The sequence below is a fragment of the Miscanthus floridulus genome, chromosome 12 (assembly GCF_019320115.1).
Source record: "Miscanthus floridulus cultivar M001 chromosome 12, ASM1932011v1, whole genome shotgun sequence".
Lineage (NCBI taxonomy): Eukaryota > Viridiplantae > Streptophyta > Magnoliopsida > Poales > Poaceae > Miscanthus > Miscanthus floridulus.
The window spans coordinates 9,312,920-9,339,944 of record NC_089591.1 but is presented as its reverse complement, the minus strand read 5'-3'; the positions used below and the strand labels follow the sequence as shown (position 1 = coordinate 9,339,944).

The 27,025-nt window shown below is 44.4% G+C and overlaps 1 protein-coding gene, 1 long non-coding RNA gene and 1 pseudogene across 4 annotated transcripts; 1 reads left to right on the top strand and 2 right to left on the bottom strand.

The window, feature by feature from the left end:
• The first annotated feature begins 4,916 nt into the window (after window positions 1-4,916).
• On the top strand, window positions 4,917-6,538 carry LOC136497572 (acyl transferase 15-like). The gene has a single exon (XM_066493409.1). It carries the CDS (start codon window positions 5,059-5,061, stop codon window positions 6,409-6,411), a length of 1,353 nt encoding a protein of 450 aa, XP_066349506.1. The 5' UTR covers window positions 4,917-5,058; the 3' UTR covers window positions 6,412-6,538.
• A 12,022-nt stretch (window positions 6,539-18,560) lies between these two features.
• LOC136498300 (uncharacterized) lies at window positions 18,561-22,043 on the bottom strand. Of its 3 annotated transcripts, none has more exons than XR_010769562.1 (4): window positions 21,236-22,043; window positions 20,547-20,793; window positions 19,665-20,444; window positions 18,561-19,066 (listed from the first exon to the last, which is right to left on the bottom strand). It is a non-coding gene; the product is annotated as an uncharacterized lncRNA (long non-coding RNA). The 3 variants fall into 3 exon arrangements; XR_010769561.1 differs by having other exon boundaries at window positions 19,665-20,793; window positions 21,236-21,370; window positions 21,912-22,042; XR_010769560.1 differs by having other exon boundaries at window positions 19,665-20,793.
• Window positions 22,044-23,612: 1,569 nt separating this feature from the next.
• LOC136498341 (putative transcriptional regulator tpeD) lies at window positions 23,613-26,142 on the bottom strand (annotated as a pseudogene).
• Between the last annotated feature and the right edge of the window lie 883 nt (window positions 26,143-27,025).

Here is a 27,025-nt window from a genome sequence, read left to right as displayed (position 1 = left end):
AATCTAGCTAGTGGTTACATGCCTCATCTGATGGTGGATTATTGTCGCCAGGTGCCTGAGATTCATCATCGGCGTGCCCAACCTCTATATGATGAGCCCAAGCACTTGAGGATTGAGTACAGGTTTGGCAACCATTTCAGTTTGACTTCTATCACCATTTGGACTATCTCCGCTACATCAACAAACAAGAGGCTCCAGTGGTTCAGATGAAGTCCATTGACACCAATGAACTTGGTAAGATACCTGGTTTGGAGATTAAGCAGCTGATCTGTGACTTGAAGAGGATGGGGTTAGAGCAGCTGATGGAGTTCCGCAAGCCATGGAACAACAAGATTATTTGTTAGTTCTATGCCTCCTATCATTTGGACACTCGTGAAGCTACTCACATCATTCATTGGACCACTTAAGGGAAGCACTACAAGGTTGACTTTCCTCCCTTTGCTCGCCTTCTTGGTTTAGATCACAAGGATTGCCGCTTGATAGCTATTTTTGAAATTTTCGCTCTTGCTATGGATGAGTATCAGTACATGTATTTGGATGGTCATCGTGCTGATGGGCAGACAGTTTGGTTGAAGCCCTACTACTATGTGCTCAACAACATTCTTCGCCAGATCTTGTATCCCAAATGCGGTGACTCTACTCATCTTTGTGATAACTCCTAGGTTGTTCTTGACTGCTTTGGCGATGAGTTCACCAAGTTCTCCATTAGCCGGTACATTTGGACGAAGATTTTCGATGCTAGTGAGGATGTGGTGAAACACTACCCCTATTCTCCATATATCATGCATATCATTGAGCATGTGTCAAGCAGTCACTTCCCTACAGACAATCCTCACAAAGTGCTCAAACTTTCCAACAAGCTCTCCCTTCAAGCAAAGAGGGAGTTAGAGGAGGTTGCTAAGGTACAAGGAAAAGGCAAAGGTGCTTTAGGCTCCTTCTCATGTGCTTCTCCACCGCATGGCTCTCGCACTTGCCATGCTCATAGTGAGGAGCCTTAGTCCTCCTCTTCCTCTGGTTGTAAGACCCCTAGCAAGTTCAAGTTCTACATAAAGTATATGTTTGGAGCTTGTTGTGCTAGCGCAGAACGTGAGAAAGAGTTGCTTGTGAGGATGCATCGGATTGAGCAGAAGCTTGATATTCACTCCACACCGCCTCATGACTTGGAGCCTCTTTGTGATCCTTTCGAGCTCTATGATGAGGCTTGCAAGGAATACTATGGTGAGTTGTCCAATCAGCCCCATCGCCATGGCAAGCAACAAGCTGGCGCTGAGGACGAGGAGTACATCGAAGAAGAAGATGATGATGACGACAACACTGGTGGTGATGATGGTGACCATGATGATGATGAGGACTACGAGGATGAGTAGTTGTTTCTATCATGCGGCCTACCCCTTTTGGCACTTGTTGACAAATGGGGGGGTGTTAGGCTTTGATCTATCTATGTAATAAGTTAGTTGGCTTGTGAGACTTTAAAACTTTTAGCTTATATGAACTATGTTGTGTGGTGCAACTATGTGATGGACAACTATTTATTTGCTAGTGATGGATGATTGTAGGACAAGTATTATCTTGCTTGTCTTTACTTGTGAATGGTGGATGTTATTTTGGATGGCCATGTGTTGCTTCAAGTTTTTACTTTGAGATCTTGGCCATCACATTCTCTTTTACTTGTTATGTGAATATAACATGTCATATTGCATCTCTTTTTCATGGATATATACTTGCTCACACACACTTGTTGCACCCCACGGATTGCAAGATTTAGGGGGAGCTTTTGTCTTGATATATGCAAATGATGCATAAATGATCATCATTGAAATTCAAGTTTATTGCATATATTAAGGGGGAGCTCTCTATAAATTTTGAGGTTCAAAAGCTTTAAATTCTTTCATTCTTATAAAAGCCTTAGTTGGTTGTCATCAATTACCAAAAAGGGGGAGATTGAAAGTGCATTTGTCCCCTATGTGGGTTTTGGTGTATTGATAACATCCAAATTAGGGACTAATGAGATCTTAATGAGATATATTGCAGATTTAGTCCCATGAAAGTTTTAAAGAGTTGATTTAAGATGAAATGGTATCCCTCAATTCTTGAAGTTGAAAAGACGGACGAACTCAAAACGCTCTCCAAAGTTTTTATCTTTTGTTTTGAGTTTAGGCTCCGCCGTACTATAAAGAGGGATGCAAGTTTAGGTGGTCTGAGGAAGATAGAGTGTTCAGGCATAAAAATAAAATCAAAAGAGAGACACAAAATCACCTCATGAACACTTAGATGTAGTTTTTGGAATTTTAGTAGTCGGAAGTCCCTACGATAGCTGGAACTCCTGGCTGCCGGAGGTCCCGACTTCTGCCGGAAGTCTAGGCGCCTTAGGACTTAGCTACCTGGCTCGCTTGTCTCTCAGAAGTCCTAATGGAAGCCGGAAGTTCCGATAGTCACTGGGAGTTCCAACGATAACCGAGCTAACCCAGTTGACTGCGCCATGAATAGTGTTCGTAGTAGAGCTGGAAGTTCCAATGATCTGTGTCGGAACTTCTAACACAGATCTGAATGGTTAGATTTTGCCTATGAGTATAAATAGCTCTCTCGTCTCTTCTAACCATTACCCACTCATTTATTGCTCACCAACCTTCATCTAAAATAGCTCCTAAGCTTTCAAGGCACCCCTCTCCTCTCCCCTTTGCTCCAATCTTTGATTCCCCTAGGGTTTTGAGTGAAAGGAGAGTAGATTAAGTGAGAGAATCACTTTGGCAAGCTTGAGCACTTGATTTTTCGTCAAGACGGTTCGATTTGCATCTATTACTCTTAGAGCTTTGTTTCTAGCCAGCTAGGCATCGTCCAAGAGCTTCCATCTTGTGGAAAATCCTTAGAAAGTTTGTATTACCCTTGATTTCTTAGTGGAAAGCTCGAGTGACCTTTGTGGTTGCTTTGAGAGAGGCAAGGAGATGGAAGAGACTCCGACCTTTGTAGTCACCTCAACAATGAGGACGTAGGAGCGCCTTTGTGGGGTTGTCGAACCTCAGGATAAATTCTTGTGTACCGCGTGCTTGTTGTTGCTGAGATTTGTGCTATCATATTTGTTCTTGTTGGTTTCTTTTCCTCCCCAAATCTCTTCTTAGGGTTTGGACTCAATCTACGGAGTGGGAGCATTTTGGGGTCAACGGAGTGATCCTACGTGTCTACCTAACCACTTGGAAGTGGGGTTGTAAGATATCTCACACTCAAAGTTCATTTTAACACTTGTAGTGAATTTTTCGTAGGTGCCGGAACTCCCGGTTGTTTGTGTTGGAACTTCCAGCTACCGGAAGTTCCGGGCCAAACTATCAGGACTTCCAACTGTTACTGACATTTGACTTTGAGATTACGCAGAAATTTTTAGATACGCCTATTCATCACCCCTCTAGGCATTGTTTAGATCCTTTCACTTAGCGCTTAGCGTTTAATCAATTTTCTCTTTGTTTGGTTTCGCTTGTTGAGAGCTTAAAAGCAGCAAGAGGCTAGATTTTTAATAAGAATTGGTAATGGACAAAACTCTCGCAGAGACCAATAAAATTCCTTTTTCTTAAAAAAGAGAGCAGCGGGGGATGCTGTTACTAAGCGCGCGCGCGCGCACACACACACACACACACACACACACACACACACACACACACATATATATATATATATATATATATATATATATATATATATATATATATATATATATATATATATATATATATATATATATATAGAGAGAGAGAGAGAGAGAGAGGGAGATGTCGACGGGGCAAATGAGCACCATCGTTACCAAATCCTCGCCCGTGGTTATTGGACCAGCGACGCCGATGGTAGAGCATTAAACTCTCGTCCTTCGACAAGGCTCTTGCATTCTCCCCGTTCACCTCGTTCCTTGTGGTAGGGGTGGACGCCGCGGAGAGCGATGCTAGGGGAAGGGCACGCCGGCCGCTAGCACGACCGTGGTGGGGGTAGCATGCATGCAGCAGCCGCAAGCTCTACGCGGTGGGATATGGGTGAGGAATGTAATAGAACCTGCGAATAGTTATTTTCTTCTGTGTAAACAGTGGCAGGTGCATGATTTGAGCAACTCCATGAGTTTTTGGAGCAACCCTTGTGTTGCTCTAGGAAATCCGTAGATCCGGCTCCAGATTTGCAGTTTTGACAGATCTGAATCTATAGAGTGAAGATGTTTAGATAAAAGAATCAGATGTAAAACTGTTTTTGTGGATCTAAAGCACTTAGATCTTTGCCAAACAGGGCCTAAGACTAATTTTAGCTAATTTTTAGTTAGTTAGCAATTAACTCTTGTATCTAAACATATCCTTACCTGTATGGGAGTGTTGCACCAGTGCCAGAGCAACAATTGACCAAATACTAGTGGACCTAATCCACACCTACTCATTAGTGGCAATAATCTCTTGGCCTGTTCGGCAGGACTGAAAAATATTGTTCCGACTGATTGTTGTGAGAGAAAAATACTGTTTTGGCAGGACGTGAACAGTGATTTCGTGAGTGGACTGGTCAGTCAGCTAGCCGGCAACCAGCCAGCTGAACGGGCTCTCTAACTGTGCAAGGACGGCCATTGTAGAGTATAATAGAAAAAACGCGAAATTAAATGATGTCATGCACATTCTAGAGGATAGGGAGACTTAACAAAAGTGTCCGGAAGCTGTCAATTTTGAAAGGTTCTGTCCAACATTGCGATAGTTGTTAGTTGATAGTTGAGTTGTTTAATTAGTTGGATCATTTTGATCAAATTGGATGAAGTAATGGGGTGAGTTGTGATAGTTGTTTAGTTGTTGTACCAAAGTTGCTAGGATGAGTGGTGCACTCTCCTGATTTATATGATTTTTGACCCAGTTTCGGCTCAAAAAACTAGACAGACATTTGTCTTTTTTTTCTTTCTTCGTCTAATAGAAATCGCGGTAAAGCTTTTACCGTCCTTTAAAAAAAAAACATTGCGAAGAGCGGCGGAGATGCGTGAGGAAGGCAGGAAGAAGGACTATATTTATACCAACTACTAGTATATAGCACTACAAAGCTAATACTACTGTATATATGTTGGGGCTAATGAGCACCGTCGTTACCAAATCCTCGCCGGTGGTCGTTGGACCGGCGACCTCGCCGGCGACGCCAACGGTGGAGCACATTAAACTCTCGTCCTTCGACAAGGCGCTCGCATTCTCCCCGTTCACCTCGTTCCTTGTGTTCGACCACGTGATCCACGAGCCAGCGGAGACCGTGCGGAGTGCCTTGTCGCGTGCTCTGGTCCACTACTTCCCCGTCGCCGGCCGTGCTGTCGTGGGGGCCGATGACGGCGAGCTCCGCATATCTTGCACCGGCGAGGGCGTACTATTCGTCTCCGCGTCGGTCCACTGCTCCCTGGAGGACGTCAAGCTCTTTGACCCGCCTTTCTCTGAGCTGCTGAGGGAGCTCGCCGTCGTCTACCCCGAGGAAAGCTGCCGCCAGTCGGACCCGTTGCTGCTGGTGCAGGTGACGGAGTTCTCCTGCGGCGGGTACGTCGTCGGGACCACGTGGAACCATGCCCTTGCTGACGGCACGGGGATGGCGCAGTTCCTACAGGCCGTCGGCGACCTCGCACGGGGGCTCCCTCAGCCATCCGTGCTCCCTGTCAGCTGCGGCGACGACTCGCTCCCGGAGCTGCCGCCGCTGGTCACCTTCATTGAGAAGATGATGGTCACGCTCCAACCACAGGGGTTGGTCTACCAGGACATCACGGTTCCATGGAAACTCGTCGACCGTATCAGATCCGAGTTCGCGGCCGCCGGGCACCGCGACGACGAGCCATGCACCGTGTACGAGGCGGTGGTAGCCGTGTTGTGGCAGTGCCGCACCCGCGTGGTCATGTCCGACACCGACGCCCCTGCGCCGCTCGTCTTTGCAGCCAACGTTCGCAAGCACGTCGGCGCCAGGGACGGCTACTTCGGCAACTGCGTCACGTCGGCGGTGACCGTGCCACGGAGCGGCGAGGTAGCAAACGGCGACATCAAGGACGTCGTGAAGCTCATCAAGCGCGCCAAGCAGGGGATACCAGGCCAGTTCATCAAGAACGACGACAACGTCGCCAACGGAGAAGAAGGCGGTGGCCTGCACCGGCAAGCAGATTATTATTCTGCGCCTACGGAGACGATGATAGAGCAGCTCGCTGACGTGTTGTTCGGGTACAACGCGTTCTACGTGTCGAGCTGGCGGAACCTCGGTTTCGACGCGGCGGACATGGGCGGCGGGACGCCGGCGAGGGTGATGTGCCACGTGGAACTGACAGCGGTGCCCAACTGCGTCGCGTGCGTGCCGTGTGGTGGGAAGGACGGGGCCAACGTGTTGGCGCTGTGCGTCAGGGAGGAGCACGTCGACGCCTTCGTCGGGGCGCTGCAAAACTTCGTCATGTGATCGATGCAATGGCATATCATGTTCAGATCGTTGGAACCAGCTTGTAGGCCAAATAATTCATTACGTGACACACATCTATATGTTGATTCGTAATCGGAATTGCTCCCGTATAATATGGGACGCCTAAGGCAGCCTCACGTTCCTCTCCCTACCACACAATCATTCATTCTAATCGACTTACTCAAGGCTCAGTCTCATATTTTCTATCTTATCTTCTGCTTCCAGTTTTTACTATTTGCACCTAGAACACCTCTCTCCCTTCACATCTTCCTCGTTCTCCTCTTAGACTAAGCCAAACGGATGGCACAACGAGCTCGGCCATGCTTGCCATTTCAAGACGAAGTGATTCCTCATGTGTGAAAGGTCCTTGTGTGGTTTTAGTAATTGAGTGACAACCTAGGTGGACTAATTGTGTTTATGTGAGATACACAGGTAATTAGTCCACAAGTACATGTGTGTGAGCAACATATGCCATGAAGGTGAAAATGGCTTGGAGATGTTGCAAAGCTCATACATGTGAAGATGAAGGAGCTCATTGCACATGAGACATGACATTGAGTCATGTGATCAAGGTGGAGAAGATCAAGACAGGACTTGGCTTGATGGACCGGTTGCAAGCTTGAAGGGCAAGTCGGAGGCTTTGGAGCAATGGACCGCGTGGCAGTGAAGCTTGAGCAAGACTTGGTGCCGATGGACGAAGACAACGGTGAAAAGCAAGTGAAGTCAAGATCGATGAACCAATATGATCACATGATGATATGAAGTGGATCATATCATTGTTGATCGTATTGGTGCATGTGTTGCATCGACATTGGAGGAGATGGAATAGAATGCGCAAGGCAAAGGTATAACCTAGGGTATTTCATTTCACCGGTCATAGGTGTGTAGAGAAGTTTATGACCAGGTTTAGGATAGATGGCCGTACTATCAAGAGGGGCAAACTTGTTTGCATATCGGTAATCTAGTGCTACTCGAGTGATCTAACTTTGCATCGTCGCTAGGATCAAGTGTCATGGCAAGTTGAGTGGCTAATACCCTTGAAAATGTTTGTGAAAATATGCTAACACATGTGCACAAGGTGATACACTTGGTGGTTGGCACATTTGAGCAAGGGTGAAGAAGATAGAGTTGAAAACGAGTTAGTCGCACTGGTTATAGAGTGACCGGACACGTCCGATACGGTGACCGGACACGTCCGGTATTTGGCGATGTACTCAGCGACCAGACGCGTCCGGTCGCCACACCGGACGCGTCCGGTCGCCACACCGGACGCGTCCGGTGTGAATCAGAAAAAGCAGTGTTCGGCAGAGCAGTCGATCAAACGTTGGCAGCGTCCGGTCCGGTGTGACCGAACACGTCCAGTCGTCAGTGGGTGCTTACTGTACTCGATCGGACGCTGAGGCTCAGCGTCCGGTCAGCTTCTAATAGTCGTGTCTGGTTGGCCCTGGAGGCTTACTGGACTCGACCGGACACAGCGGCTGAGCGTCCGGTCGTTTCGGTGCTGCGCGTCCGGTCGTCTTGTCAGAGAACCGTTGGAGGCAACGGTAGGACACGTGGCAGTCAGACAGCTACCGGACATGTCCGGTATCGCGACCGGACACGTCCGGTATTCGCGATTGGTGCGTCCGGTGCAGCGTCCGGTGCTGCGTCCGGTCGACCCGAAAAATGCCCAGTGAAGGGGTAACAACTCTATTTGTTCGTGGGGTTATAAATAGAAGCCATGGTCAGCCTTGGGCCGCAAGGAGAGCACACTAGAGCCTTGGTGGCTTGTGTAGTAGTACTTGGGAGCCCTCCATCTCACACATACTTGATAGTGATCATCCGATTGTGTGAGTGAGCGATTCTACTGCGATTGCATCGTGAGGTTGCATCGAGTGGCACTAGATGATCGAGTTGCAAGCCGGTGGTACTTGTTACTCTTGGAGGTTGCCACCTCCTAGATGGCTTGGTGGTGGTCTCCGTCGAAGCCCACAAGAAGTTTGTGCGGCGCTCCAGAGAAGAGCTTGTGAGGGGCATTGTGCTCGTCCCGCGAGAGTCACGAAGAGCAACTTTAGTAAAGCATGTCATTGAGCTACCCTCACCTTCGGGGTAGGTTCTTGGGGCGCTCGACGTGCGGGCTTGGCGGGTAATGCCAATTAGCCGCCGAACCACCAAGTGAGCGGTCGACACAATGGGGACTAGCGTGTTGGCAAACACGTGAACCTCAGGAGAAAAATCATCGTGTCAACCTTGTCCTTCCCGTTGGTTTGCATCCTCATTACACAAGCTTGTGATTATTTTCATATACATTAAGCTTGTGTTGTTGCCCTTGTAATTAGTTAGCTTGTGTAGCTTACTAGTTACCTTCTTACTTGTGTAGCATAGAAGTAGCTCACTTGCGTGGCTAATTTAGTTTGTGTAACCTTGTTAGTCACATTGCTTAGTTTGTGTAGCTAAGTAATTGCGCTCTCTAATTTGGCATTGGTTGCCTTATTATTGAGCATTGCTAGTGAGCTTAGTTGGCTTTGTGCTTTTGCTTACTAGCATGTGTAGGAGCTCCCTTGTTGCTTAAAGTACTAGTGGCATAGGTTTGTGTGACCTTGCTCCTAGAATTGGTTAGGTGAGCTCTGGCTAGCCCGGCACTTTTTTTGCTTGATTAGTATCTTTGGAATGTGCTAGAGAACATAGATAGAGGGGTGTAGTCTTGACTAGACCGATCGTCTTAATTCCGCACTTGTTTCAGTTAGTCGACGCGATTAATTTTAGAAATGACTATTCACCCCCCTCTAGTCCGCCATCTCGACCTTACAAGTGGTATCAGAGCCCAGTCTCTCATTTGTGGTCTTCACCGACCTGAGAGGATGGCGTCTAATGGGCTAGATGTTTGTGAGGCGCACATTTTTTATGGCACAAACTTTGCACTTTGGAAAAATCACATGCTTGATCATTTTTGTGCAAAGGGACTAAAATTTTGGTGGGTTGTCACAAATGGTCTCACCCATGTCTTGGACCATAGAAATTTCACCAAAGCTCAAAGAGTTCTCTATGAATTTGATGCACATGCTTGTTGTTTTCTAATGGATGCTTTAAGCTTTGATTTGATGAAACAAGTAAACATCAAGGGAACCGCTCATGAGATATGGGAGTCCATCAAGGAAACCTTCAGTGATTCTTCCACATGGGATGATGGCAAATTCAAGAAGGAGGATGAGCCCAAGAAGGAGGTGCATGAGTGTGTTGAGCATAACCACAATTTGGTGATTGTGGAAGATTGCTCCACCTCATGGTCAAGTGATGATGATGATGATCGATCTACTACAAGTTCACTTGACAAGGTTGATGATGATGCCACAAGTGTTGCAAGTGATGATGCTACCCCATGCACACTTGATGGTGATGATGGTTCATGCTCAAGCCATGATGAAAATGCTACTACAAGCTCTCCAACTACATCACCACATTGCTTCATGTCACAAGGTGACACCAAGGTATCAAATGATAATGTGGTTGATCATGTTGATTCATATGATGAGCTTGTTAGTAGACTTGCTAGCATGACCATGTCTTTAGAAAATGAGAAAGCTAAAACAATGAAATTAGAAAATGAAAACTCATTTCTAAAGAATTCTTGTGAAGAACATAAGAAATTACTTGATGCTTATAAATCTTCACATGATGAGCTTAAATTGAATCATGAGACACTACTTGCATCTTATGATGATTTATTAGAACAACATGCTTCTCTCATTAAAATGTTTACAAAGAAACTTAAAAATAATGAGAGCTCATCACATGGATCAAATGATAAATTGCAAAATGTTGCTAACCCTTGTGATGTAGGCAAAAAGCATGTATCCACCTCTTCTGATGATTTATTAGATATGCCATGCTCTTCACAATTAGATGCTTGTTCTACTTCTATGTCTTGTGAGACTAACCTTTTGAAGGAGAACAATGAGCTAAATGAACAAGTGAAGAAATTGAGCAACAAGTTAGAGAGGTGCTACAACTCTCAAGTCACCTTTGAGCATATGTTGAAGACTTAAAGAAACTTTGGTGACAAGAGTGGAGTTGGCTTCAAGACTAGCAAAGTCAATCATCAAGAAAGCCGCAATGACATAAGTGGCATTGGCTTCAACAAGAGCAAGATTAAGGGCAAAAGATGGGGAAAGAGAAGAAATGAAAGAGAGATGAAGAAGCAAGAACAAGAGAAGCTCTCTCATTTCATGTGCTTCAAGTGCCATGAAGTGGGACATCTTGCAAATGGTTGCCCCGATGAAGAAAAGCTCAAGTTGAAGAAAGAAGAAGAGAGGCTAAGGCATGTGAAGTGCTTCAAGTGCCGCACTTGGGGTCATCTTACCTCAATGTGTCCAACCAAGCAATTGGTGAAGCAACAAGTGAAGCCTCAATCAAAGCCACAAGTTGAGCAAGAGAAGACACCTCAAGAGCAAATCAAGATCAACCATGAAGATGGTGGTGATTTGATGATAAAGAAGAAGAAAACAAGAAGGGGTGGAAAGGCAAGGCATCCAATGCAAACTCAAGATGCCAAGATGATGAGCAAGAATGAAGATGAGAAGAAAGATTATGCTCACATCAAGTGCTTCAAGTGTGGAAATATGGGACACTTTGCCTCTAAGTGTCCTACCAAGCTTGCGAAGAAGGCTCAAGCAATTCATGAGAGGCAAGGCAATGAGAAGCACCACATGAGCAAGGAAGAGAAGGCTCAAGCAAAGAGAAAGTGCTACTCATGCCGGGAAATGGGACACATGGCACATTCATGTCCCCTAGGTGATATTTCTAAGCCTATTTCAATTGTTGATAATAATGTGCTTAGAAAGGATGGTAATGGTACCTCTATGGTTGCTATTGCAAAGCATCCCGCTACTCATACTAAGGCGTTGCCTAAGTATGTTGCTCCTAACTTGAGAGGACCCAAACTTGTTTGGGTACCATCAAAAAGTGGATGATTGATTGTAGGTACCATCGGCATTGGAGGCTTGGTTCAAATGATATTCATCTTGTTGATCATGTAGTTGAGCCAAGTATTGCTAAGTGATGATCATTATCCCAATGCCATGACAAATTGAATGAAGTCCAAATGTGCTACAACATACAAGTGTAAATTTCAAGTTGTTGGTGATTCATTGGATATATTTGATGACTTGCAAATAATTGAGTTGAAGCTTGCTAGTTGGATGATCATGAGCTAACCAAGGTATATCTCTTGTTGATCATTTCATTTGGGTGCATATGAGTTGATTGAATTAGATAAATATGCAATGTTGCTTGCTATGAGATGATTGAATGGATAATTGATTAGTAGTCAAGTTTGGATTGATTTGTGTTGAATAAATTCATAAGATGACTTTTAGTAAGTGGTTTGAATGGATATATGTCTTATAGAAGTATTCAAACAAGTTAGTTTCAAGTTTGATTCATATTTGATGAAGTATAGCTCAATTGTTGAAATCTGTCCTATAATTGAGAATCTGAGCTAGCTGTGATCTTAGCCATGTTTGACTGATCAAAACTTATTGGATTGACATAAAAATTTGGTGTACATGCTCTAGACTTATGGTATAAGATGCTGTAAAATTTTCATGAGAATTGGATAAGAAATGCTTCAGTTTTGGAGTGGATCTTGTCAGCTATAGTGCAGCAGTTTTCAGCATGTAGCAGTGGTGGAAGAATTGAAATATAGCAGCAATCTAGAAGTCAAATGGAGCTCAAATTTTTACAGCCGCTATATAACTTAGTATTGCACACCTACACCAAATTTAGTGATATTTGGATTTGTACTTTGGGAGATATGCTTATTTCTTTGAAGGGTACAAAATCTGTCAGAAAAGTGACAAATATTGGATTGATCTAGAGTCACTTTAATTGAAAGGTCCTCAAGTTAGAAACATGTTTACAAGTGTTTGAGGTACCTAAGTTTGGTTTTGAGATGATCTAAAAAGCATGACAAGCAAAGAGTACAAGGCCATTTGATTGTGGAGTGTACTTTGCATATATTTGGTACTCAAATTGGAAGATCAAGATCAAACTCAAGATGAAGTTGAAGGTTAAGTTCTAGTGACTATTGGAAATCATTTGGTAGAAAGAAAAGAACTTAAACAAGAAGAAAGAAAAGGACTTAAAGAAGGAATCAAGGTTACTCATCAAGTTAAGTCCATCACTTGGATCAATCAATCAAGTCATTTCAAGTGAGTATCAAGAATGATTCTTGGAGAGAGGTCACTTCTCCCTAGTGTAGGGGCTTACCACCTATGTGTAGGTGAACCAAGTGTGGTACTTGGAAGGCTAACATGGAAGTGGTGATCCGAGGAACATTTGAGATGCTTAGTTGAAGCAATCAAAAGGGTTGATCAAGAAAAGCAAGCAACACCCAAAAGAGAGCTAATCATGATATTTCAAGTGGTATTCTCAAATTGATACTCTCATGCAAGCAAAGATCAAAAGATAAAGCAAGTCAACCACAACTAGAAAGTGCACTTGATCACAAGTAGTATTCATTTCATATGGGTGAAGAATGGAATTCAACATGATATCTATTGGTCTTTACCAAGCTTATAATTGGACTTCACATTGCTATTGGAGTAATGAATTGGAATCTATGTGACTATCCTCTACTCCAACATAGCAAAAATATCATTGTAATGTGCATAATTATTTCATCCCTTACTAGTATGCGGTTAGTGCATATAGTACATGCTTCATAGGATCATGCATAACAAATGAAATGTTTAAATTCATAGCCTACCACTATTGTTTGAATGATTACTTGATTTAGTGGTTAGTACATGAATTTGTTCATGAGCTAGTGAACCCAAGTACTTGACTTAATTTGGATTGCTAACAAGTGATAAGTACAACATTGGCAAGATAACCCTTGCAAGAGGTGTGAAGAAGCTTGTCATTGGTTCAAACCAGACTTGGAAGCTTTAGCAAATCAATTTAGTTCAAGTCAATTATAGAAGCTCATGATAGTGATAAGAGTACAAGCATAAGACAACAATGCAAATGGATATCTAGTTTGTATATTTCAAATGGTATCTAGACTCAAGTATTTTATCAAGAATCTACAAATGATGACTAGATCAACTCACAAGTGATATCCTATAAGTGGTACTCATGAAGATAGTAAATGTTCAAAGAAATGGTCTTTATTGATAAATCAAACAAGTGGTTCCATACTAGAAGATTCTTTCAAATGGTATTCACTTCATACAAGTGGTATCTATACATAGTGTCAATCATGCAAGACGATGGTTCCACAAGTGATCCTCAACTTTAAGTGATCATCAAATGAAGAATGCATCCCTCACCTACAAGAGCTCAAGTGTATCAAATGGATGACCCATGCTATCACATAGGGGGAGGTGTCACACAAATTGGTATCAAGATCAAAGATTCTATGTGTGGTATCTCAAGAAGCCCTACACAAGATACAAATAGTACAAGTTACAAGTGGTATCTACAAGTGGTGTCATTCCAACAATCAAGTGATGTCCATAAAAAATGCAAGATTCAAGCCTCAACCATCTACCCCAAACGTATACCTTTGCATCAATGAGAAGCTCACCTTTTATGAAAATTGATGACAAAGGGGGAGAGATTGTACAAAGATATGAAAGCTTTGAGATTGAGATTGTACAAGGGGGAGAGATAAGATATAAAAGCTCAAAGAAGAAGTAGAGGTTGGACATGGACATGGACAAAGAGGGAGCAGTATTGAAGAAAAGAGATGGATCAAAATTCTTGGACAAGAGAAGCACACAAGAAGGGGGAGCAAGTTCATGAACTTTGATTGATTGCATTTGATATGTGCATATTCATGTGCTTGCTTGCATTGCATAAGTTTTCAAATTCAATATGCATGCTTGTGTGGTGTATGCTAGTTGTAGAACTTGAATGATGATTTGATAACTAGCATGCATAGGATGATAGCTAGACACTTGGTATGCTTTTCAAGTAATGATAGTACCTTGCTTTTAATGTTGATCTCACAAGGTATCTAGTGTTTTTATTGCCAAGTGATATCTAGCTAACCATGGTGCTAAGGATGAACTTCAAGGTGCAACTCCGATTGGTAACACGCTTCAAAGGTTTACTTTATACACCATAGCATCATCTGGTAGTAATTACTCTCCCACAATTTTAATCTATGCATATGTGCGAGTTTCAAATCAAACACTCTAGCACATATGTAGGGGGGGCTAACACTACCATCTCGGGTTTGTGGTATTTGTCCAAAATCATTTTCACATGGTAAAATTGGTTGGGCAAGCAACATGAATCCAAAAGAGCTTAATTTCCATATCTTTGTAGAGTTGTCATCAATTACCAAAAAGGGAGAGATTGAAAGGTCCTTGTGTGGTTTTGGTAACTGAGTGACAACCTAGGTGGACTAATTGTGTTTATGTGAGATACACAGGTAATTAGTCCACAGGTACATGTGTGTGAGCAACATATGCCATGAAGGTGAAAATGGCTTGGAGATGTTGCAAAGCTCACACATGTGAAGATGAAGGAGCTCATTGCACATGAGACATGACATTGAGTCATGTGATCAAGGTGGAGAAGATCAAGACAAGACTTGGCTTGATGGACCAGTTGCAAGCTTGAAGGGCAAGTCGGAGGCTTTGGAGCAATGGACCGCGTGGCGGTGAAGCTTGAGCAAGACTTGGCGCCGATGGACGAAGGCAACGGTGAAAAGCAAGTGAAGTCAAGATCGATGAACCAATATGATCACATGATGATATGAAGTGGATCATATCATTGTTGATCGTGTTGGTGCATGTGTTGCATCGACATTGGAGGAGATGGAATGGAATGCGCAAGGCAAAGGTATAACCTAGGGCATTTCATTTCACCGGTCATAGGTGTGTAGAGAAGTTTATGACCGGGTTTAGGATAGATGGCCATACTATCAAGAGGGGCAAACTTGTTTGCATATCGGTCATCTAGTGCCACTCGAGTGATCTAACTTTGCATCGTCGCTAGGATCGAGTGGCGTGGCAAGTTGAGTGGCTAACACCCTTGAAAATGTTTGTGAAAATATGCTAACACATGTGCATAAGGTGATACACTTGGTGGTTGGCACATTTGAGCAAGGGTGAAGAAGATAGAGTTGAAAACGAGTTAGTCGCGCTAGTTATAGAGTGATCGAACGCGTTCGGTATGGTGACTGGACACGTCTGGTATTTGGCGACGTACTCAGCGACCAGACGTGTCCGGTCGCCACACCGGACACGTCTGGTGTGAATCAGAAAAAGCAGTGTTTGACAGAGCAGTCGATCGGACGCTGACAGCGTTCGGTCGTCAGTGGGTGCTTACTATACTCGACTAGACGCTGAGGCTGAGCGTCCGGTCAGCTTCTAACAGTCACGTTCGGTCGGCCCTGGAGGCTTACTGGACTCGACCGGACACAGCGGCTGAGCGTCCGGTCGTTTCGGTGTTACACGTCGGGTCGTCTTGTCAGAGAGCCATTGGAGGCAATGGTAGGACATGTGGCAGTCAGACAGCTATCGGACATATCCGATATAGCGACCAGACATGTCTGGTATTCGTGATCGGTGCATCCGGTGCAGCGTCCGGTGCTGCGTCCGGTCGACCCGAAAAACGCCCAGTGAAGGGGTAACAACTCTATTTGTTCGTGGGGTTATAAATAGAAGCCATGGTCAGCCTTGGGCCGCAAGAAGAGCACACTAGAGCCTTGGTGGCTTGTGTAGTAGTGCTTGGGAGCCCTCCATCTCACACATACTTAATAGTGATCATCCGATTGTGTGAGTGAGCGATTCTAGTGCGATTGTATCATGAGGTTGCATCGAGTGGCACTAGGTGATCGAGTTGCAAGCCGGTGGTGCTTGTTACTCTTGGAGGTTGCCACCTCCTAGACGGCTTGGTGGTGGTCTCCGTCGAAGCCCGCAAGAAGTTTGTGCGGCGCTCCAGAGAAGAGCTTGTGAGGGGCATTGTGCTCGTCCCGTGGGAGTCACAAAGAGCAACTTTAGTAAAGCATGTCATTGAGCTACCCTCACCTTCGGGGTAGGTTCTTGCGGCGCCCGACGTGCGGGCTTGGCGGGTGATGCCAATTAGCCGCCGAACCACCAAGTGAGTGGTCGACACAACGGGGATTAGCGTGTTGGCAAACACGTGAACCTCGGGAGAAGAATCATCGTGTCAATCTTGTCCTTCCCGTAGGTTTGCATCCTCGTTACACAAGCTTGTGATTATTTTCATATACATTAAGCTTGTGTTGTTGCCTTTGTAATTAGTTAGCTTGTGTAGCTTACTAGTTACCTTCTTGCTTGTGTAGCATAGAAGTAGCTCCCTTGCGTGGCTAATTTAGTTTGTGTAACCTTGTTAGTCACATTGCTTAGTTTGTGTAGCTAAGTAATTGCGCTCTCTAATTTGGCATTGGTTGCCTTGTTATTGAGCATTGCTAGTGAGCTTAGTTGGCTTTGTGCTTTTACTTACTAGCATGTGTAGGAGCTCCCTTGTTGCTTAAAGTACTAGTGGCATAGGTTTGTGTGACCTTGCTCCTAGAATTGGTTATGTGAGCTCTAGCTAGCCCGGCACCTTTTTTGCTTGATTAGTATCTTTGGAAGGTGCTAGAGAACATAGATAGATGGGTGTAGTCTTGGCTAGACCGATCGTCTTAATTCCGCACTTGTTTCGGTTAGTCAACGCGATTAATTTTAGAAAAGACTATTCACCCCCCCTCTAGTCCGCCATCTCGACCTTACAATGTGGTGAAGCCTAGAAGTGAGCGTTGTGAGACAGGGACATGGGCAGCGCCGGTGCCGACGAGCTCCAGCCCACAGGGCGAGCCCCGTGCCCTTCTGATTTCGAGATTAGCCCCTCCTCCCTCCTACTATTGGATGGATCTCTATTGCTACGTTGGAAGAGCATGAGGCTCTGACACGTTTGTGGGCAAGGAGCAAGAGTTAGACAGTGGTGTGACGGTGACCGGAGGGTGATGGGAGTGTGGCCAGGGCAGAGCTCCTCATCGTCAAGATCTGTTTCAGTTTTAGTGGATCCTTCATTCTTGTGATGTTGCAACATTTAATTTTTTTTATGTTGCATTGATCTTTTTGGAGCCATTGCATATACTCATTCGGGATGTTGCACCGCATAATAAGCAGATTTTAATATGTTTCTGTTCTAGATGCATTTTTTGGGATATTGCGGTAATTATAGACATAGGTCCCAACAATAAGTTGGTCTTGTTGAAATGACTTTTCTTTGGCCTTTGCTAAGTTTGTTTTGGTCGAGATCGAGATGGGGATAGACATGTGTTTTTCAATGTTGCAGTTGTATGTCTTTTGATGGAACAAGTGACCTAGTTTTTTTTTTGAAACATTCTCTATTGTGTTGTTGTAGGTTTTCTCTAGTTGTTTTATAAAATGATTCAAGATGTTGCAACAACTGTTTTTAATGTCGCAGCAGGTCTTCTCAAGTTGTTTTATAAGATGATTCAAGATGTTGCAGCAACTTGTTTTAATGTTGCAACCATATCCCTCTTCTTTCTATTCTCTACCATGTTTGGGCAGTGCAACATGAGGTTGTAGGTTGATGCACAGTTGTGCTCCACCGTAGCTGAACGAGGCGAGCCCATGGAACATGATGGAAAAGAAGGCCGGGTGCATGCGCGACGTGGTAAGTGTGCGGGCGGAGATAATTTTCTAATCATGGAGGTGGGTTAACACAGCGTCCGGTATTTATTTGCATCCGGATGTCCGGACACTAGTAATTTCGATTTGTAATTTGTTTTTTGAGTTAATGAGAAATATTGTTATTCATGGTAACTACTTAACTACCTATATATGGTGTATCTTATATTATTATCATATATATATATCTATTCATACGAGAACAGCCTTGTTGCTTCTCGTGGTTCCTCGTTGACTACTCACTAGTAGTCGGCAATGTTTGGTGATTCATCGGATGGTGACGGAAGGACCAGTTGATTATTAACAATGCAAAGAAAGAAAGTCTAAATAAACAGGGTAGTAGTTACATGCTCATGTCAGCTCTCACCTAACTTGTCGCTATTAGTGCACATTGATATTAATTACAACAAGTTGGACAATTTAGTGCACATTGATATTAAAAATATATAAATCAATTATTAAATTTTGATGGTGTTTAGACACACTAGAAGACTAAGTTCACTCCACAAAAAGATTCAGACCACCATTTCTTTTACATTATAAGTACACTAGTACATATAACACTATGGCTACAGATTACCTAGTTAGTACACATGAGGTGTAGTCATTCCTTCTAGATTGGAGTAATCCAATCCAGTATTAGCAGCTCAATGGCACACAGTGAGGTTCCTTGCCATGACTGGGATTAAAATATCATAGGAGGGATGGAGGAAGATACTTAGAAAAAGGGTTTAGTAAAGGTGAAAGGAGCCTTGCCTCCATCCAAGAGTAGTCATCTGGTTCTTGCTGTCCACTCAAGACTGAGACCTCTAGAAAAACAACTCATCCACTCCTTGCTTCAGAAAGCACCAACATCACACACCAGCACAGTATGGTGACCTGATCACCATGGAGAGCGACAAGGGGCGAGGAGGAAGGGGGCTGGCCAGGAGAGGAAGTCACCAAAGATCCCAAGTGCTTGCAAGCAAATCAGAAAGCACATTTGAAGCAATCAAGACCTACAGGGGAAGGAGTCAGTGTCCGAGGAAAATAAGCCTAAGATTCGAGCTAAACATCATCAAGATTAAGGTGGGGTTCACAGGCACATCAAAGAATATTTCATTTTCCCTCTACCAAGAACACAAAGCACCTTCCATGGAGAAGACCTCTGAGCACAACAATCAGGTGCTCAATAATATGTTGGGCTAAGAGAGATGTGCCAACTCATTCCTTCTTTAGTGCTACTCATAAAAAATACTGACCTTGGCTAAAACTTTAAGGCCTTGTTTAGATTGATGTTAGGAATCAGTATTTGGCACTGCAGCACTTTCGTTTGTATTTGACAATTATTGTTCAATCATGGCCTAACTAGGCTCAAAAGATTTGTCTCGTAATTTACAATCAAATTGTGTAATTAGTTATTTTTTATCTACATTTAATACTCCATGCATGTGTCCAAAAATTTGATGTGATGGAAAGAGAGTGAAAAAACTTGCAATCTAAACAAGACCTAACACAAGGACCTGCACATCAAGAGCACTCAGGTATGTAGCTTTGAGTATAGAGTTACAGACTAGATGAACTAAGCATGAAGAACCAAAAAATAAGAGCACTTACTGTGAGGTTGGGGAAGTCACTGCCGGAGTCCGAACCCCCACACAGCAGGATGCACGGGCTCCTTGGCTCTGCCTGGGCGCCATGGCTGCCGAGCTCGGCACCTCGGTGGAGCCCACTGCCGCCCCCAACCTGCCTGCTAACATTAAACTTTGTAGCCACCCAAGTGGTGGCTTGCTTAGAGCATCTCTAAGTGTTTGTCAAATTTTACTTGATAAATCTTGTGATTTGCCAACTCCCAAAATTATATGTCAAGTAAAAAAACAATCCATCTCTAAGAGTTTGGCATTTTTGACTTGGTAAAATAAAAAAACTCGTTAACAAAACGAAGAGGCCCGCTAAGCGAACGAAGAGCCCCGCTAAGAAACGAAGAGCCCTGGATGCCAAGCCGTATACGCGCGCGTATATTTGCGCGCGCGGAGGGAAGATTTGCCAAGTTGCTATTGATGTCAAGTTGTTTTACCAAACTGTTGGAGTCTATTTTTTCTTGTTTTGCCAAAATTATATGAATGCCAAGTTGAGATAGCAAACTCTTGGAGATGCTCTTAGGTAATTTCGCACGCTTGCTTAGCTCAAATAATTATGACGCATTAACTGGACATCCAAGTGGTGGCTGCTAACATTAAACTTCATATATCTGTTGCCGTTCGTTCGCTTTCAAATAATTATGACGCATTGACTAGACATCAACCTCATAATCTTCGTCATCCGAGTCAGAGGACTCATCAAGATCGAAGTGTATATCATCAATACCATTAGCATACACCCCATAGTCCTCCAAGTCTGAGGAACAAATACTATTGGTGAGTTATTTGGATGAGCAGTAATATAACTAGGTCAAGGTACACTCTTGGTGAGTACACAGGGGTTGCATACTGGACTTACCTGGATTGATGCCTTCGTGTTCATCATGAGCAGGTACATCTTCCTGGAATGCATTAATATTCGGGGTGTTCGGCTATACTACTTTTAGCTTGTTTTAGCTTATTGTCTCTCACAGAACACTATTGAATCATCCGAAACCATCCGAAATTCACGGTGCGGTGAACCATCCGAACACGCCGATTGAGGTCGAAATGATGTTCAGATTGATTGACAGGTGGCTGTCCATCTTGGTCAGCGTTCTGTACACCTGGTAGATGGGATGCAATATGATTTAGGTGGTGTTTGGTTGCTCCTCCTAAATTTTAGTCGTTGTCCCATCGAATGTTTGGACACATGCATGAAGTATTAAATATAGACTAATTACAAAACTAATTGTATAGTTTGAGACTAATTTGCGAGACGATTTTTTTAAGCCTAATTAGGCCATGATTTGACAACGTAGTGCTACAGTAAAAATGTGCTAATAACGGATTAATTAGGCTTAAAAAATTCGTCTCTTGGAGTACCGACGGATTATGTAATTTATTTTTTTTATTAGTATCCAAACACCTCATGCAACATCCTCCCGACACACCTTCTAAATTTTAGTCACTAGATCTAAATATCACCTTTGTCATGCAACGATGCCGGTAAAAGGGATGGTAATGGTAATGGTAATGTCACAGATTAAAAAAAACGTAAAACTCTACCTGCAGTATGTTCATCTTCCTGACCTTCATCATTGGCCTGATCTGGAGCATTATTGAGATCAGGTAATGGTTCTCCTTCCCCATCTTCTGGGACTTGGTTCAGATCTATGGCCATGAATTTGATGTCCAGAGCAGCTGCAAAATTAAAGGTTACATGTGGGTCTTGGACTTGCTTTATAGGCTGTGGATTGAAAAAGCTATTGCCGCCAGAGCAAAATTTATTGGCGCCAGTGGAAAAGTGTACGGGGAATTTGGTCTTCAAATTTTGGGCCTAAGAGCATTAGTGCAGACAAATTAATGTTGCCGCCAAATTACATATACATACGCGCCTGTACTCGTTGCCTCCAGCGGAAGGCTGCACGCTGGCACGCAGGGCAAGCAAACAATGGCACATCCCCTTTTTTAAGGGAATCAATTCCAACAAACTAAGGGTAATAGGGACATTTCTAACCTCCACTAATCTGTCTGAAAAATCCTAGAACATCATTTTTTTTTGAAACGGAGGGAGTATATAGCAGCCACAATCCATATAGATTGATTCTGGTTTAGAAATCTTTGGGAAGCCCCAACCATGGTTGTCGATCTGGTGTTGATAGATTGAATAACATGGAAGCAGAAGGAGAATGGAAGCACAGAGAGAAAGGAAGATAGCAGAGTGTATGTGTTGTGTTCGAGCCTGTTTGGATGGTAGATCCTGGCCACGAGCAGACGAAATCAGGCGCCTGGGGGCTGCTACCTGGCAGGCAACCTTGCCTGGCTGCACAGCCAAACAGCCTCTTTCTCTCTGGATCTGTTGACCCTTGCCAGTGCTTTTGGGGTCTTAAACATTAGTACCAGTACTAGTACAGAGGAGGGATGCCTTTTTATTTAAGTGCTGAAACAGCTCATGGTGGTGTCAGGACACCTGAACCAGAGGAGTGAACAAGGCATCAAGAAGCTTTACGTTTCTATCATAGTGAAAACGTCATTTTATTCTATGCTATACTTTGTTTCTATTACATGTGGGCCATAGGCCAGACCCAATATTAAACCTGCTGTAAGCAGTATGCGGCAACTATTGCATATCTGAAAACAAACTCGGACAGAGGAAGATAACTCCTCCGTTTCCCATCTCTTGTGTATCACTCTTGATCTCCTCACGTCGACGACGGCGATCGCCGGCGGCCATGGGGCGTGACAGGTGGTATCAGAGACAGCCTTTCTTCGGCGTGGGCGGTGGGCATCATTAGCTCTCCTCCAGCGGCAGTTATCGGCGACGGCGGCTCCCTGAGTTTGGCGCGGTCAACCTACCCTCAACCACCACCATCGCGGGTACGATCTCTCTCACTTGGCAGTGCTTCCCGGGTAGTTTTGGGTGGCTGGTCGATCTCCATCCACACCCGCAAGGTGTTCGATCGGAGGTCCCGTAGGTCCACTCTTGGTGGAACTAGGTCAGCAGCGGTCTCGGTGTTGCCTACCTCGAAGATTCGTTCCCAATCCCACCACCAACCCCAATCCACCACCACCACCATCCAGATCCACCATTACTGGCCCCAATTCACCACCACCACTCGGATCCGTTCAATCTTCGTCAACAAGCTCAACCGGAGGACTACACCAAAAAACACTTCGGTTTAGGAGGCGAGAACCAGGGTGAGCGGCCTCTAATTCTGCTCCCCAACTTATCTCAACAAACAATCAGTCGGGACAAGGGTTGTGGGACACTGTTCCCATGTAAAATTCTGGAGTCTCGCGACGCTGATTGTTGTGCGGTGGCCTAAGTTGCACGGATACGGATACGCGTATCGGTATCGGAAGGATACGGATACGCGGATACGGCAATTTTCTAAGAAACCCGATACGCGGATACGTTTTACTGTTTTTTAATAAATATAGATAATAGCGCATATTAAAATTGCGAAAGAGTGAAAGTAGTAAATTACCTTGCAATAGCAATTACCAGCCAAAGCAAAGACCGGAACTCCGGAAGCATCTCCATTCTTCAATTGTCCATTCTCGAGTTCTCCAAGACTCCAAGTCCAGAATTTGCACAGAAAAACCAAGTAACCAACTGTCAATTAATTTATTACTAAAACCTGACTACTTGAGTATTCAGTAATCACTAATCAGTAGTAGTTCAATACATCACCTTGCAGTTCATGCAGCAGCAGGCCAGCAGCCAGCAAGTTCCTATTGTCTGAACTCTGAAATTGATGCAGCGGCCAGCAAGTTCATGCAGCAGCAGCCAGCAAGTTCATGCAGCAGCAGCCAGCATGTTCTAAAATTGATAAGTGATAACAATAAAACATTGCAATTAATCACTTAAGACTCTAAGAGTACTATTATTACAGCACAGAAGGTTTGCAGTCTCATCAACTCTCAAATATAGTAGTCTCAAATTTAGAAAATTAATAGAAGGCAAGGCATTCATGCAGCAGCAAGTTCCTATTCCTCAATTGTTTCATTGTCATCCACAATATCAACTGGCAGCTCATCCAGACCAAAGGACACAGCTTGCAGTTCAGGTTCATCAAGGGACAGATCAGCCACTTCAAGAATGCCAACACCACCAAGTGAATCAAAAGAATCCCCTCCTACATCCCACATCCTTGTCTCTCCTGTCTTGTATGCATCACTTCTTCTTGACAGATGCCTCAGATTTGAGTGCACAAAGACCAAATCTTCAGCACGCTCTGGAGTTAAGGCATTTCTCTTGACACTATGGACAAAGCTATAGGTGCTCCAGTTTCTTTCACAGCAAGAAGATGAGGCTGGCTGGCTAAGCAATTTCATGGCCAAACTCATCAATAAGGGAGCAGATTGTCCATGATTTGTCCACCAAGTCATAGGGGAAACAGCCCATCTATCATAGATTGAGTCAGGATCATTAAATTCTTCTGAACTACTAGAGAACCTTGAGTACTCTTCTTTTACTTTAGCCAATTCTTCTAGCATGGGAAAGAACTTCTTGAAGCAAACCATCCTCATTTTTTGATACCTCTTTATCCTTGTGGGGTGGTTCACGGCCAGGACCTTCTTCAATCCACTTTTTGCTATAATATCTGCAATTGGCAATGATGATTTTAGTGAATGAAAAAAATCAGTACTGATCATTCAAGTCAATGGAAAAATCAGAATGGCAATTTGTACCTTGGATTAAGTGAATGAGCTAAACAATGAAGTGGATTATTTCCTTTTGTCCACCTAGCAATCAATATGTCATAAATAACCGAGTACAGACTTGACTCCTCATCTTCTTGCTTGCCCTCATATCGATATATAACTTTCTTCACTTTCTCTATCATTGAATCCCACATCTCATAAACTAAGTGAAGACATGGTGTGTCGGTGTCTGTCATACGAATCATTTCATAAATAGGAGTAGTAATCTTAAGAATGTAGTCCACCTTGTCCCACCATACATCACTAAGTATCAAGTCCTTGACAATTTGGGCTGTTGGAGTTGGAGAATCATCTCCGACTTCTCTGTACACACTCCATTTGTCACTAATCACCATTTGTTGGAGGGCTATTTTTACCTCAACAAATCGCTTCAACATACAAACAACAGAGGCAAATCTTGTTTCAGCAATAGAAAGTAACTTCAAAGGGCTGAACTCATTGAACATTGAAAGCCGCATGCCATGATTCATTATGAAATTCTTTATCATAGCAGCCTCAGTTTTAACATCATACATAAATTCAAGTTCCCCCCAAGCAAATAGTTCTTCATCAGAGGGGTTGTTTCCTATTCTAGGTTCACATATACTTTTTAGCGCAAGATTGAGGGTATGCACAACACATGGTGTCCAAAATATGTTATCATACTCAGATTCTATTATGAGACCAGCACCTTTGCAATTTGCAGCATTGTCTGTAATGATTTGCACTACATTATGTCGACCTACTTCTTCAATTATACCCTTCAACTTCTCAGCAATGTATTCTTTTGATTTGTACTGTCCTTCACAATTATCAGCCCTCAAGAACATAGGTGCCTTGTCAGAAACAGCAACAAAATTGATGATTGGTCGCCTCTGAGGATCTGACCAACCATCAGAGCAGATTGTGACTCCCTTCTCTGCCCATGTGCTCTTTGTGCTCTCCAACAAAGTCTCTATGTGCCTCCTTTCTTGCTTCAGAAGCCCCTCCCTAACTCTGTTGTAACTAGGAATCACATAACCTTGCATGTTGCGGCTGCAAGCAAAGGTAAAGGCTTCTCGAAGATATGGATTTCTCAGAAAATTAAAAGATACCCCTCTAGAATAAATTGCTCTACTAATTAAAGCATCCAAGTGCTTACGGTCTTCTAATGCCCAAGATTTTTCCAATGCAGAAACAGGCCCCCTCTTGTTCCTCTTGTTGCTGTCAGCAGTATTGCTTGAGGAAGGAGCAATAGGCAAAGAAACAGTTCTTGACTTGGATCTTTCCACCAGATTCTTGCACCTTTCAATTTCCTTCCTCATTTCACTAAGCATTTCATATGTAACATTAGGACATTTACCTATTCCCTTTCCTCCCTTCTGCAACAAATGAGCTTCAACTCTAGTGTAACTACTCAGTTTTTGCATTGGACAGTACTTGCAGCGCCACATAGCATTTCCTCCACCAGTTCTAGGCTTCTCCAGAATGGTTACATGATCCCAAAGTGGAGCCTTGATGTCAGTTGTGTTTGTGGCTACAGATCCTACACTAGCACTGCTCATATTTGCAGACGCCATCTACTCTCTAGTCTCTACTGCATACAAGCAAAGCAAAGCAACACGAACTACACTTCATCAATAAGAGTATAAGACTAACTTCATGACTTCATCAATACGAAGTTCGAACTGCATACACTATCAATACGAACTGCATACAGTCGTACACTAGCAATTTCACTAACAGACCCGGGCCGCGGTGGAGGAGGAGAGGGAACTGACCTTGAGCCGACGTAGAGCCGGAGGCACGCGCGGATCTCCGTCCGTCCGCTCCGCAGCAGAGCCGGAGCCGAAGGCGCGCGCGGATCTCCGTCTGTCCGCTCCGCATTCCGTCCGTCCGTCCGCTCCGTAGCAGAGCCGGAGGCGCGCGCAGGCGCGTGCGGATCTCCTTCCGTCCGTCCGTCCGCTCCGCAGCAGAGCCGGAGGCACGCGCAGATCTCCGTCCGTCCGTCGCTCCGCAGCAGAGCCGGAGGCGCGAGCGGATCTCCGTCCGTCCGTCCGCTCGGCGGCGGTGGATGCTGGATGCTGGATGCTGGATGGGGACGAGAGGGAGGAGGATGAGGAGGATTTGGCTGGCGGCCGGCGAGTAGGGACGTCGGCGAGCAGAGGCGGAGGCGGAGCCTCGTCGCCGATGGCTGGCAGCCGGCGAGCGGGGTTGCAGCGCGACGCAAGGGCGCAGCCGTGAGGTCTCCGTGCGGGACTGCGGGAATGGGACTGAATGTGACTACGGGCGTGCGGGACTGAGGCTGTCTCCGTGGGCTTCTAATGGGCTGGGCCATATCCGAACGAAGGATACGTGTCCGTGGGCGTATCCGATTTTAACAAAAATAATACAAAATCGGATACTCGAAGGATACGTATCCTAGGCGTATCGGACATGTATCCGTATCCGATACGTATCGGATACGCGATACGCGGCTTCAGTGAAGTATCCGTGTAACATAGGCGGTGGCAACAGCAGGGAAGTGTCCACACACTCGGGTTGCAGCGCCAGTCGGTGTGTAAAATCCCTTGGTGGTGCCTCACTTCTAGGAGTAGTCGGCGACGAGGTGTAGCAAGTTCACGGGGAGGTGTACACCAAACCGATTGCTTCACCACCTTTCAGCTTTCA

Bases quoted from the DNA above. Each gene is read 5' to 3' on its own strand.
- LOC136497572 (XM_066493409.1), top strand. From the start codon at position 5,059: ATGTTGGGGCTAATGAGCACCGTCGTTACCAAATCCTCGCCGGTGGTC.